Raw genomic sequence first — 13,506 nt, forward strand, 5'->3', positions numbered from 1 at the left:
TTCAATTGTTCAGTGTAGAAAATGGGTGGTTGGCAGGCGCTGTGGTGCATTTGCATCCATAACCAAATGTTCGACACTTGCTTCACCATTCTGTACCACATCTTCAGCTGTGAAAGTGTGTTTTCAAGATATTTTTCAAGCTTCTACTTCTATCAAAAAGAAACAAATCACCATTCATGAAAAAGTGAGGCATGCTGACAAAATGAGATACTTCTCGCAATCCTCAAATGGAGACATTGGCCAAAAATCGACACTAGGTCCAAATTTGTAGATTTTATGTTGATACCATATTCTTTAAGCATAATATGCATTTTATTATTTCATGCTTATAAATTGTAAAAACTTCACCTTTAAACATGATGTATAAATTTACATAGGGCCCGAATACAAGAAGTAACACATTTTGTCGGCATGCTTCACAAATGTATGAATATTCAGCTAGAACTAGCATTGGGGCATTTGCTTATTTTGGTAACCACAAGCACAGCTATTCAATTGAATTGATTTTATACCTGTTGTCTTGAGTTTTCTTGTAGCCCTGACTGGAACTTGGTATGAGTATATTGCTAGCCCAGTCTAGTACTTCGTACAAGCGTACTCCTAGCCCAAATTAATACTTGTTGCGAGTATACTCCTAGCCCAGACTAGTTACTTGAGTTACTTGAATCTAGAACTGGGGTCTTAGGAAGACGGAATGCTCCATGCTTCTTCGCCCCTCCTCATGTCTTTATAAGGGTCCATTTCAGTGTGGGCAGGCTGATTGTCTCCATTATCAACTGGTTGTTGTAGCGTCTGATGGGGTCACGCAGCCTGCTCTCCCTAATTTCACCAAGCTGCTCTCGTTTTGCAGTCATAACCTCCTTTGTGAAGGAGTCCTCGTCACGGCTCCACAAACATAAAGGGAGTGCTTACCCTTGACCCTCCAACTCTAGTAGCCCTTGTCTGAGAAAACCTAGCCAGCCCAAACTAGTGTTTGGTGCAAGTATACTCCTAACCCAGACAAATACTTGTTTTGAGTATACTGGCAGCCTTGACTAATACTCGTTACAAGTATTCTTGCTACCCGTAAAAATACTCGTTACAAGTAATCCGATAGCATGGACTAGTACTTGTTAAGAGGATACTTGTAACCTGGACTAGTACTCAATACTCAATACGAGTATACTCGTAGCCCGGACTAGTACTCGTTATGAGTAGTCTCATAGCATGGATTTAGTACTTGTTATGAGTATACTCGTAGCCCAGACTAGTACATGTTATGAGTATACTCGTAGCCCAGACTAGTACATGTTATGAGTATACTCGTAGCCCAGACTAGTAGGCCTACTCAATATGAGTATACCCGTAGCCTTGACTAGTACTCCTTCCAAAGATATTTGCAGCCTGGATGAAATTAGTTAAAACAATGACATTGACAAGCCCCTCCTTTTTTTAATGAACAGTTGTGTGCTGCTGGGCTGGACCCGGATTACTTTGTGGAAACCACACTGGACAGGTCAGTGTTTTTGTATCAAATGAACTATGCAATACTGTAAATGTACTCTGCTGCTGAGCTCTACGTCTTTGAGAAAGATACATTTCTCCTTTATTACACAAACATTAAAATTTGTTAAGTCTATCAGGAATTAATAATAGTTGTTTCTCGTTGATCTCACAATGGTAACAGATAAAAAGGCAGTAAACGTCTACACAGGATAGAGAAAGGTAGAAAGTGTTTGTTCAATTCCTATACCCAGATCCTGGTCGTGAGGAAGGCAATGTGGATGAAAATTTAATTTGATGACATTTAATGTCAAAACGCTTGCTCTAAGAAAAGCCCACATGCTCTTTATGTGGCTCGCCAGTTTAGCTGTCTGTCGTTTACATTTATGAATATATATACAAAACGGCAGCAAATCGTTCTATCTAAGATCAAACTGTATTTAATTGCATAAAGGATTCATTTTGCTGTTTATTTAATACTAATAGGTTAAATAGGAGCGGAGTCACAGGGAACTTTGTGGTGCTGAAAACCTGGATGACAGAATTGGCTGCATAGAAATGTGTAAAAGCTTTCTATGCACAAAGAGTTAATAGTTAATGAGACTGTAGACAGTTGCTGCATGAGTCCCTCAATGGTAATGAAAAGAACACATGAGTGGATTTTATAAAGGATGGTCTACAAAGGTGATGGGTGTGTGCTGTTTTATTGGATGAGCACTAAATAACTATAACATGAATTTGAACTTGCACAGGATAAAAACCGAAATGTACTGATTTTTCTATGTCCTGCGAGTAGGACCAAAACTCCAATGTCTTGGTCTGACATTTAACCTTTGCTTATCTAAACCAATAATACTCATTATGTGAGGCAGCGTGGTGGAATCAGGCTGTCGTCAATTTTTGGGCATGTAGAGTTATTGATGTCATCTTAAAGCTTGTTCACTTGTCTTTATTTGGATGAAAAAATATCCATTTATCTTGAATACAAGTTGAGATATTTGCGAATGAAGGAGGTGGGGGTCACCGATTTTCAGAGGTAAAATTAGTGAGAAAATAGGCCGCCGAAGATTAGTTATTTCCTTAGCTTAAGAGTCCGTGGCAACTGAAAATTAACATTTATTGTACCTTTAATCAACGTTTTTCAGAAAAAATCCACACAGAAATGAGTTCTTTAATGGGCATGAAAGGTGTTGAACCGAAAAATAAAATTTGATAAAAATTCACAAACCTGCAGAAAAATGCAAGTTTCTTCATTTGGATTATTTTGACGAGAGCCTGATTCCACCACGCTGCCTCACATATAATATTGTTATTTGATCAGATACCAGATTATGAAGTGGCTTTCCTACTCCCCTGAGTCCTCAAACACTGGAAGCTCCATGGATGCTGACCACGAGCTGGCTATGGTTGAGGGAGCGCTCAGCTTTTTCTGTGCCTTGCTGGGGATGCACACTTATCTGGGTAACTTAAGAAAAAATAGTTCACGCTTTCTGCTGTGTTGGAGTTGTTTTTATTTTCAATTTTTGAGCGCTCCGCAAGTTTCTCCTTTAGGAATTTCAATGTATTAGGGCACCACTAACTTCTCCTTTAGGATTTTTAACGTTTGAGTGCACTGCATATTTTTTCTTTTGGGAACTACTGTCAATTTTTGAGTGCACGACAAGTCTCTCATTAAGGAAGTGCACTACAGGCAGTTCCAAATCTGCCTCCCTAAGGCCACACTTGGATTTTTGGGGGCCAGTTTGGGTCCAATGTTTTTTTTGTTTTTAAGAAACTTCCTTTGAAAATGATGTGCTAAATGGAATGGAAGTACTCCCAAAGCTCTGTTTCAAAGAGAGTGTACCATAAAGTTTGTAACATTTTGAGTGCTTTAAAGCAACTTTGAGATGTTTTTGCTCCTTTCCTCAAAATGTTCATTTCTTGGCTTTAAAAGCTAAAAACACAAAAACTATTCGAGATAAAGCCATAGAATTTGGAGGGTAAGTGCACCACCATGCAATTCCAAATAAAATGACGCTAGCTTTTTCTAATTTTGGAAGAAAAAAGATAACTTAATTGTAGATTTTGGTGCTTAGAAGTAGAGTGTGTGGCCTTAATGTTGTAAATTGTGATGATAATGCTGTAAAACTTGACTTTTTAGCAATGTTTTGTGGAGCTGTTAGAATTTAAATTGATTTCATTATTACGGTTATATCATCATCTTCATTATCTTCATCATCTCATCATCACCATAATTGCCATCATTGTCATCAATCAACGGCATCATCATTAGTATTATTATTATTATCATTATTATCATTATTATTATTATTATTATTGTTGTTGTTGTTCTTGTCCCAGATATGCCATGTCTTTCTCTGTCTGATCTCTCAGGTGTAAGTGAAACAGACTTGATGCGCAAGGAGATGTCTTCCTTGCTGTGCATGAATGACCGGCAGCACAGTGCATTAATGGATCTCATGCCAGAAAAGACTGGAGTCGGGGGTTTGGCGAAGGAACTGTTTGAGCCGACGTTGAAAGAGGTAGGTAGCAATGCGCTTTTGTCGCAGGGTCATTGCTGTAAACTTTTTTTTTCATGTTAGTGAGGAGTGTCCCACAACCTGTGGGCAGATGAGCATTTTGGTATTGAGGTGGGTGCCAATGCATGTGGATTCCCATTGTGGATGAAAGCCTTCCTTTGATTTTAATTGATATGAGTTATTACTGTGATTTCGTGCCTTTTCTCTCTTTTTTTTCTCTCTCTCACTCTCCCTTGCTTCCCCCCCCCCTTTTTTTCTCTCTAACTCTGTTTCCTCATCTCTCTCCCTCCCTCTCCCTCCCCCTCTCTCTCTCTCTTCCTCTCCCTCTCTCTCTCCCTCCCCGTCTCTCTCTTTCTCTCTCTCTCTCTCTCTCTCTCTCTCTCTCTTTTTCTCTTTCTCTCTCTCTCTCTCTCTCTCACTCTCTCTCTCTGTCTCTGTCTCTCTCTCTCGCTTCCTTCCTCTCTCTTTCTCTCTCTTTTTTTCTCAAATGCACACCCTACACACACTCCCACACATGTGCACGCTCATACACACACACACACACACACACTGCTTTCACATACATAGACACGCGCACACATACACACACACACACAAACACGCTTTTTTCCTTTCTTGGAACTCTATGGCAGATATATTATTATTACTGTCATGAATTAAACTAATATTGCTGGAAACATTATGCTGTGACCCAAAATGCTTTTTCTAAATGACCCAACCCACTTGTATAGGCCTCCAAGCACTGTTTGAAATATGACTGACGATAGACATACAGTGCTTGCCTGTTACCCAAAATTAAGTTACAAAACATGTATATTTTCCTTTCTTCTGGGCTTTAGCCTAAACATATCTCCCAAACTTTCAAATGTGCATGGAAAATAAAGTAAAGATCCTTCAGGACGCCATTGAGACAGAATCACACAGCAAAGCAGCTGTTAAAACCCTGGATATCAACTGCTATGTGTAAGACTTTACCCCAGGCCAATTTGAAAAGTGACGTAAAGCAGAGTCCTTAAACTGAACAGTTGATATGGATTACAGGTTCAATAAAATTTTTCTTGATGAGGGTCTGCTCTTTGTGGTTTAAGTTGATTGAAATGCATTTCTAACACCGTGAGTATAAACTACTTCTGACTTGTGAGAAATATTTTCTCACTTTAATTAAAAAATAGTAATTATGAATAACTTGTTTCTATCTACCATATTTAACTGTGTCCTTTACTTTCTTTGTCCAGCTCTCTGAATATAAAGCACCCAACTTTGAGGCTGGTGGACTGCAACAGGGCACTTATGTACCAAAAGGTAATTGAATACTGACATGAGTGTGTGTGTGTGTGTAGGAGGGGGATACTTTCATTTGAATTTTTTTTCAAAATCTAATGCAGTATTTTATTACAGAGAACTGTTATTTTCATTGTCATGGGCCTTTTGAGCACCATGGAAGTCTTAAAATACCCCCCCCCCCCCCCCCCCCCGGCAGTGCTACAGACTGAAGTGTCTTGAGGCCATTCCCAAAGGGGATATTAACATGTTCTTATGCACAGTTGAATTGTAGATGGGCTGATTTATCAATGTCATGCTCATACTGTACGGGAACAACTTAAGGGGAACTGCTGCTTTTTCTTTCCTCATCCTTACTGTCGTCATTTTTCCTCTACTTTTTTTGTATGTTAGTCACACTCTTGTGAGCTGCTATTTCCGGGGTGCCTTGATAGTTGAAACAGACTTTGTGTTGTTACGGCTAGAGAGGTGAGCAGAGTAAGCCTGATTCCCCGTTTGGACTTCTCTGCTGACATCCATCCCTTGGCGCCCATATGACCTTATGCAGTTGCAAGTGTAAGCGTCATAAAGCCTTACTTAAACTAAAAAATAGCACAGTAGGTCTCAGGTACCGTCTCTAACCACTGTGCCAGTGCTGCATCACTTTTTGCTGTAATATCAAACGTCACGGGTGGCTTCTTACAGGAATTCCTTTTGCTTAAATGAAGACTGTACTCATATTTCTCTGGAAATAGGAGTGATGTCAAAGGCAGGTTAGAAGTGGAAAGAATGAGACTTGAGATTCAGTTTTTGAAGACTGTCTTCAAATATGAATAGTCTGTCTTTGGAGGGATACATGGTCCTCTGTATAATCCATGTAAAGCAAAAGTCTGTGTTAATATACCGTTTTACAATAATACTCAGGAAAGTTTTTGTTCTGTGAACTAATGTTTGAACAACCAGTTTGTGGAGAATGCACTCTTATGACGTTATTCAGCTGCAAGTGCCACAAAACTTTTAATGGACTGGAATTGATAATGTTTAACGAGAGGAAAGGTAGAAGAAGATAATGAGACAACTACTTTATTTTGCTACACAATTTTTAGTTGCAGAAGTAATTACGGCAGGTCTAATGATTTTCCTTTCATGCGTATTTCAGCGGCTGTGTGGGAAAATGATTTTGATCCCGTACACGTGTCTCAAAGGGCCATCTATCGTCGAGACATGCAGTCGGCTATGGATCGTTACTGTGACTTGTAAGTTAAAAGTGCAGTCCTGCTTTAGTAGTAATGACTAATTAAGTAGTAAGAACACGCAACACACACACATACACCACACACACACACACACACATACACGCCAACACGCGCGTGCGCACATACACACGCACGCGTACACACCTTTTAAGGCACATGATGAAGGAAATGTAAGACTGGCATTTGTGAATTAAAATATTGCATAAGGCAGGTAAAACAAAAAGACTGGACATTGATTGCCATTGTCACTGTTCTAGCTTGTCTATGCCTGAATTGTAATTTGGATGCCTTTTGAAACAGCAATCAACTACTCTGTCTTGGATTTCTGTCATGTGTTTTAAAAAATTTGACTTGATGATATCATGATGTGTTGAAATTTATTTTTACTTGTTCACATGGGTGTGGGACAGCAAGGGAGAACCTAGTTAAAGTTTTTGTCCCCACCATCAAGATACAAGGCTTCCTTTCAGACTTGGCAATTTACTTTGATCTAGTGGCATGAAATAATTCCTCATGTAATCCTTCCTCTTCGAAGCCCACAGTTGCGATGATGGAAAAAATAATTTGAGTATTTTATTTTCAGTTTTCTTCAAAGCTCCTCCTTATGAAGAATTGTTCTGAAATTTTCAATATCACACAGCGGTCGTGTAATAAACATTGCTTTTTCTCTTTCAATTCAGTTTCATTATTTAAACCCCCCCAAAAATAGGACATATGCTGTCATTATTGCTTCTCACTAAGTAAATGTATGATTTTCTTTTTGAAGTTCTAGAGTATGATTTGTGGTAATGTTTCAGTGTTACTCTTTGTACTCAATTTTAAAGAAAATTTTTTTAACACCTTCATATCATCAGTTTGCGTGTCAACAAAAAGTACAAGAAGAAGACCGCTCCTTGGCCCCCTTTTTTGATAAAAGAAGGAATCAACCCTGCGTACAGAGGCATCTACCGTTTGCTAAACTGCAAAGTTTTGCATGCATTCCTGTTCACAGTTCTACATAAGGTTTTTATCTTTGAACTTGTATTCATTTTTATTCAGTCTTGTTCTTAACATGTTCCCTGTGTACACAAGCTTTTCCTGTTAAATTCCCTGCATGTGATGAGTTGGTTGCTGTGCAATTCTCTGGGAACACAACATTTCGACATGGTTTTAAAAGGAGGGTTGTGGAGTCAACTAACATGCTACTGGCATAGATTAGGTGTCATTGGAAACAGAACTGAATGAGCAATGCTAATGTAAATGCAGATTAGTTGAAGGACAGACTGTATTAGTAGGTCTGGATCGAAAGAGTCGGAGCTGGCTGATCCTGCTTCAGTGGTAGGCCTAGGTCTAACTTAATGTCTTGTTGGAGGTACACATCGCCAGAATATCATCCTCACTTTTATCGCTGCTGTCATCATCACTGACGCAGGCGGAGGACATGTGTTCCTCAACAAATGGTAAGGCAGCCTAACTCACGTATATATGTACATTCTGCAAGGAGAGTGTTAAAATGAATATACACATTCTAGCACAGTGCTGTCTTGTTGTAGCAGTAAAGTACTTCTCTATTATACTGCAGGAAGGTCCTTGTACAAGTCACAATTCTCAAGCAATATGATCCAAGATCTCCAGAAGATTAAATTAACCACCTTCTATGACCTTTCCTTTTAATTAGGGCTCGGGCTATGCGCTGGCCTCACCTTTTGCTTAACATTGTCCATACAATGCTGGTTGTTAGGTGACCTATTAAAAGTTGAGCATTTTGGAAAACCTGAAGAGCACAAGGTGATAAGTTGCCTCAGGAAGGGAGCAGACCAATTCAATTTAGAATTGGGAAAATTTCTTGAAAGCTGCTATTATTCAGCACCTTATACACAGCCTGGCTAGTTTTATTTTTGTGTTGAAAAACAAATATGGAGATGAGCAATCCACTTTTGCATCGTTGGGCTTGTTCCTAAGAGAACTAAAAGGGTTTAATTTTTTGCTCAGCAAAATTTTAAAGTTTACACTCCATGTAGATTTTCATCAACTGATTATTCTCAAACGCAGTAATTTTCTGTAGTTGATAAAGCTATATCTTGATTTGAATCGATTTATCCTACTGTTCTGTCCTACTGTTCCACAGGCTGTTGCTTTTGAGAAGAGCGTGCCAGAGAACATCTTGTGTTATACCATGCACTTGCTGGCGATGTGTCTTCATTTTGCCCCAAGTTCTCCATCCACCAGGGTATGTTTTTAGGCAGAATGAGAAGCATTTTCTGTTACCTCAAAGTTTGGTCCCCTCAAAATTGTCAAACTAATCAAATCATTGCTGTCATTCAACATTGCGGGATGTAAAAAAAAATGTTAAAAACACACAACTGAGAATCAAGTGTGTTGCAGAGTTTTATGAGGTGCCTCAATTGGTCTCAGTCTCATCCCTCTTCTTAATAGACTAATGAATTTAGATGAGTTGTTTCAAAAAAAGGGAAGCTGTACTGAAGTCTTACAGTGTATTAGCTGAATGATAAGTGTAAATGTATCTTGTTTCTAAGCTTATGTTTCTAAGCTCTGATTGTTGTGATTCATAAAACTAGTGGAAAGTCTTCGGAATGTTACTGGGCTCCGCTTTTGGGTACCGGTATAGCTCCATATCAACGAGCACGTATCGCTCAACATCAGCTAAATCGTACCTCTGAGCAGTTCTCCCCCATTTTCGTTGTTTTTGTTTTGACAAGTCAAAAAGGTGTGCTGCAGGCTAGTGGTTCAAGTATGTATCTCGTGAAGCTCGTAAGGTTTCTGAGTGTTCAGGGTTTTTTTTGTAATAATAGTTGTAAAGCACATAGAGCAAGCCGTAGAACATGGGTATGGGTTATATAAATGCAGTTATTATTATTACATCGCTGATAGGTCCTACTTCTTTTTTTCCGTTCCCTGTTGCTTCTGTCTCTCTGTCTGTCCGTCTTACTCTTTTCCAGCAATAAATGACCGTTATTGTGTCGATATACTTACTTTTACTCAAACAAACAAACTGTTGCATAGAATACTGCTTTGTCGGTGCAAATTCATTTGTTTCCTCATTATTGCTTTCACCATCAGAGATCAGCTGCGAATCTCTCGGTGCATGACAGTGAGCTGAGCACGTGGTACACCACTGCAGATATCAGAGCCAATGCCTGTGATACCATCAATGAAGTGATCGTTTCGTTGCCCACAACTGAGGAAGAAATCCAGGCGAGCTTTTCATCTGTGGATACAGATGTGGAAATGTCCAGTCTGGAAGAGATGTTTCAGATTCAGCCTTCCACCATGATTTGTAAGTAGGCCAGAATGACTCCAGTAATAACAAGCAAACTTTTAGCAATTTAAATTAAAAATGATAACATTTTAGATCATTTAAACCTTTTGCGGGCAACAAAGAAAAAAAAGGAAACTGAAGATGGAGGGTGGATGCTCATAAATATTTTTTGATATTGTATATATTTTTAAGTGGTTCATCAAGGCAGCATATTGTTGGCAGTGTAAATGAACATACTCAGCTGAACATTTATTGTTTTCTTCTTTTGTACGTGTTCTATGTAAAATCTAATTAAACTACTGTATTCCCAAGCTTTTATTTAACATGAACAAATATTTCTTGTTCCATGCTTCCAGCGTTTTTGTTGGGGTTTGGGGGTGGAGTTCTTCTTGCACAGGATAGGCCCAACATGAATAAAACAGAGTTTTATTTGAAATGGGTCTTACAAGTAAATGCTTTACTGGACATACAGTAGCACCAAAGTTGGAGCTCCAGACAAGACAGAGTTGAGGAAATGTTAAAAGGAAAAAATGTTCCAGAACCTTTTTAGATTTGGATTTTAATCTCCCATGTGTTCATCAGATTCATAGAGAAATGTATCTTCTGACCATCAATTCCCAAAATATAAAAATATACATTTGGGATGAAAAAAGTGGCTCAATCAGAACAACCATGGATTTTGTGGGTACATCTTCATTCTTACCTGTGAAAAAAGGAAACGGTGCTCTGTAGGCCTGAGTTTCTTTAAGCAAAGACATGTGAGGCATGCTGACCAATTGAGTCACTTCTCTCATTTTGGCTCTGTGGACATTTGATAGATATGTCAAATAAATTTTACGAACTGATAAAAGACAAGTTAAACTTGAGGAAAAAGTTGAAAATATGCGCACTTTGATGTGTCGATTTCTGGTCAATGTCTCCCTTCACAATGTGCTAGAAATAACTCAGCATGCCTCACATACCCTTTTTTCTGCCACTTGATTCTGATCTGTCCTGTGCCAATTCTTTTTCTTTCTACGACAGCATCAGCAGGTCCTGTTACCTCGGCTCAGATGGGGAAAATTCCAGCTCTGGCTATTGTTTCCGTTCCCTCAGTGTCCGACGGTGAGACTGCAGATTCAACTGACAACCTCGGACAGGCCAGATCGTCTGTAAAGAGTTTTGAGAGCCGAGGAGTTTCAACTGGTCGATTCTCCTCCAAGAAAATCAACATCAAAGAGAGCCTCATATCAGTCCTTATCAAGCTACATACAAAGCTCTCAGGGACTGCATGGTAAGGTTTCACCTGGGTGCCTCTTCCTTTCTCCTTTCTTTTGCACCAAGCTCGTTTCCATAATATTTACTTTGTCAATTAGTCAATTAGTTTTGATAAGACTAAATGCTTTAATTTTTCTGTTACTCAATCTGAATAGGGCCAAGCACAAATTTTGTCCCAAAGGTTACACTGTCCTGACCGTCAATAATTTATTTTAGAAGCACCAGCCATCCATGTCCTGGTGCTGTTTAAGCCTATGGTTACACTGTCTAATTTCCTAGTGATGCACAAATTATGTCCCAAGGCCCAGGTAGTGATGGCTTGTTCTGGTGCTTTTTTCTACTTGCAGGCTCTTAGATCCCCACTGAACTCTCTTATGGGGATGTTTGCAGGACTGATCAGCTTTTGCATGTCATTTCAGTTACAAACCATCACCTGTGACTTCAGTGACAACGGTTGGAGATGGAGCAGCGTATGTTGGTAGTTTCTTAGACAATCTGTACGCTGCCAGCTCTAGTGCGTCTCGAGTAATCGATGAAGCGTGTCGGTCCCTTAGCATGTCCAAAGTGAGAGCAGGACCGTCTCATACGGAAAAAGACAGCAAGTAAGTTGATTTTCTGTTTTTAAAAACTTTATATATTTCCAGTGTTTTATTTGTATATTCACATAAACTCAAATAGACATTGCGCTCTGTATGTTACTGAAATGTTTAGTATTTTCAGCTCTTATGTTCATTCTGAGTTTAAGAATTCTGATTTCAACTGGTAGCTGCTGGACTCAAAATGTAGCCATGTATAATGAATATGAGTTTTTGTTTTGTTCTGTCTGAGTGCTTCCTTTATTCAATGGATTTTGCACCATAAGGATGCATTCAGGTTTTGCAAGCTCCAAGAGGAAAACTGGGATAGTATCAATACGGACGAAGAAGTGGAGTATGTTATACTGCTGGTGTGGTGTGTTTGTTTTCATCTGTTTCATTTTGTGCTTACACAACTTACAAGGACACCATCTGCTATTGATTTTATTGAACTGATTCTTTCACATAACTGTTTTCCTGAACAGGAGAAGAAAGGCTTGGAACAGGCAGCAAAAGCTCATGGCTGAATTTGCATCCAAGCAAAAAACATTCATGGAACAAGCGATGGATGAAGACTCCAGTGAGTTTTTGAATGGATGTGTTTTTTAGTATGCTTCTCCTCCTCCTCCTTCTTTTCCTTCTCCTACTCCCCCTTGTCCTCTTCATCTTTATCTTCCACATACTCCTCTTCGTATTTGCTATGAATGCTGATAACATGGGCACCCTTGTATACAAAATTTTGTACTGGACAACTCCTGGAGCATGGCCTACCAACAGTGTAACTTGACCTATCAACTCACAGTCTAGAGATTAGAGTACTGGACTCATTATTGTGAGATTGTGGGTTCGAGGGGCTTGAGCCTTGAACCACAGCTTGGTCCTCCAACCTTGTGTCCTTGGAGAAAGGCACTTTACAAGAATGTCCTATTTTGGCTCAGTTTTTTTGGAGATGGATGTAAACTCGGAGGTCCTGCCTCTTAAATATTCAAATAAATGTTGATAAGGGTGTTAAACCTATATCATTTCATATTTTATTTGTGTCAACCCAGTCGAGGTTAGATTTTTCTGTAGGAGAGACTCTCAAAGGGCACTTAGAAGATGTTGGGTGGTTCAACATTCTTTTTCTGTATCAACATACATTACAAGCTTGCACAATGCCAAGAGTTTTATTTTAAGAAATGTAAATCACTCCTCATTGAACCTTTCAGCTGGAAAATGTTTCCAAAAAATATTCACCTGTCTTCTCAAAGGAACAAAGCAGGGTTCATCACTGTTTCCTTTTAAAAAGAAAAATGACCTCTTGTGAATTTGCACTTTGTTTTTGAAAAGGTTATAGAATCATCTATATCATGATCGTGAGTTAGACATGTGAGGCAGAATAGCGAAATAAGGCGCTTGTCAAAACGGTGAAATCAAAGAAACCGACATTTTTATGGGCCCTGGGCAATTTTTAAATAATTTTCTTTTTTTTGCCTCAACCCCTTTTATGTCATTTAAAAGAAATATTTCTTGGTGGATGTTACTGAAAAATGTTCATTACAGGCACAAAAAATGTAAATTTCCAGTTTCCTAGGACACTCAAGCTTTGGAAGTCACCAAACTTTGGTGACCATTTTCTCGCAAATTTTACCTTTCATATCAGCCGATCCCCACCTTCTTCAATTGCAAATATCTCGACTTCTATTCAAGATAAACGGTTATCTTTTCACCAAATGCAAGACAAATGAACTAGCTTTAAGATGATATAAATCACTCTTTATGCTAAAAAAATTGACGAGCGCCTGATTCCACTGCGTAGTAACTCATATTTTGAAGATGTAATTGGTTAAATGAATGGATAATTTGCTCATTATGCTAAGACATTTCTCCATTTTTATTTGTACCAGTTGCATTTCAAT

At 38.9% G+C, this 13,506-nt stretch overlaps 1 protein-coding gene across 2 annotated transcripts in view; it reads left to right on the plus strand.

Annotated features, from left to right (window-relative positions):
- LOC101855302 (E3 ubiquitin-protein ligase UBR3) overlaps positions 1-13,506 on the plus strand; it is a 58,574-nt gene that overhangs the window by 22,881 nt on the left and 22,187 nt on the right. For both annotated transcript variants that reach the window (XM_035973950.1, XM_035973952.1), the window contains 11 exons: positions 1,443-1,495; positions 2,804-2,943; positions 3,856-4,004; positions 5,237-5,303; positions 6,421-6,517; positions 7,372-7,519; positions 8,625-8,726; positions 9,578-9,794; positions 10,800-11,049; positions 11,453-11,635; positions 12,094-12,188. In XM_035973950.1, coding sequence (XP_035829843.1) covers positions 1,443-1,495; positions 2,804-2,943; positions 3,856-4,004; positions 5,237-5,303; positions 6,421-6,517; positions 7,372-7,519; positions 8,625-8,726; positions 9,578-9,794; positions 10,800-11,049; positions 11,453-11,635; positions 12,094-12,188 — 1,501 coding nt within the window. The remainder of the gene's footprint in view (positions 1-1,442; positions 1,496-2,803; positions 2,944-3,855; positions 4,005-5,236; positions 5,304-6,420; positions 6,518-7,371; positions 7,520-8,624; positions 8,727-9,577; positions 9,795-10,799; positions 11,050-11,452; positions 11,636-12,093; positions 12,189-13,506) is intronic.

Source organism: Aplysia californica, unplaced genomic scaffold, assembly GCF_000002075.1.
Source record: "Aplysia californica isolate F4 #8 unplaced genomic scaffold, AplCal3.0 scaffold00002, whole genome shotgun sequence".
NCBI lineage: Eukaryota > Metazoa > Mollusca > Gastropoda > Aplysiida > Aplysiidae > Aplysia > Aplysia californica.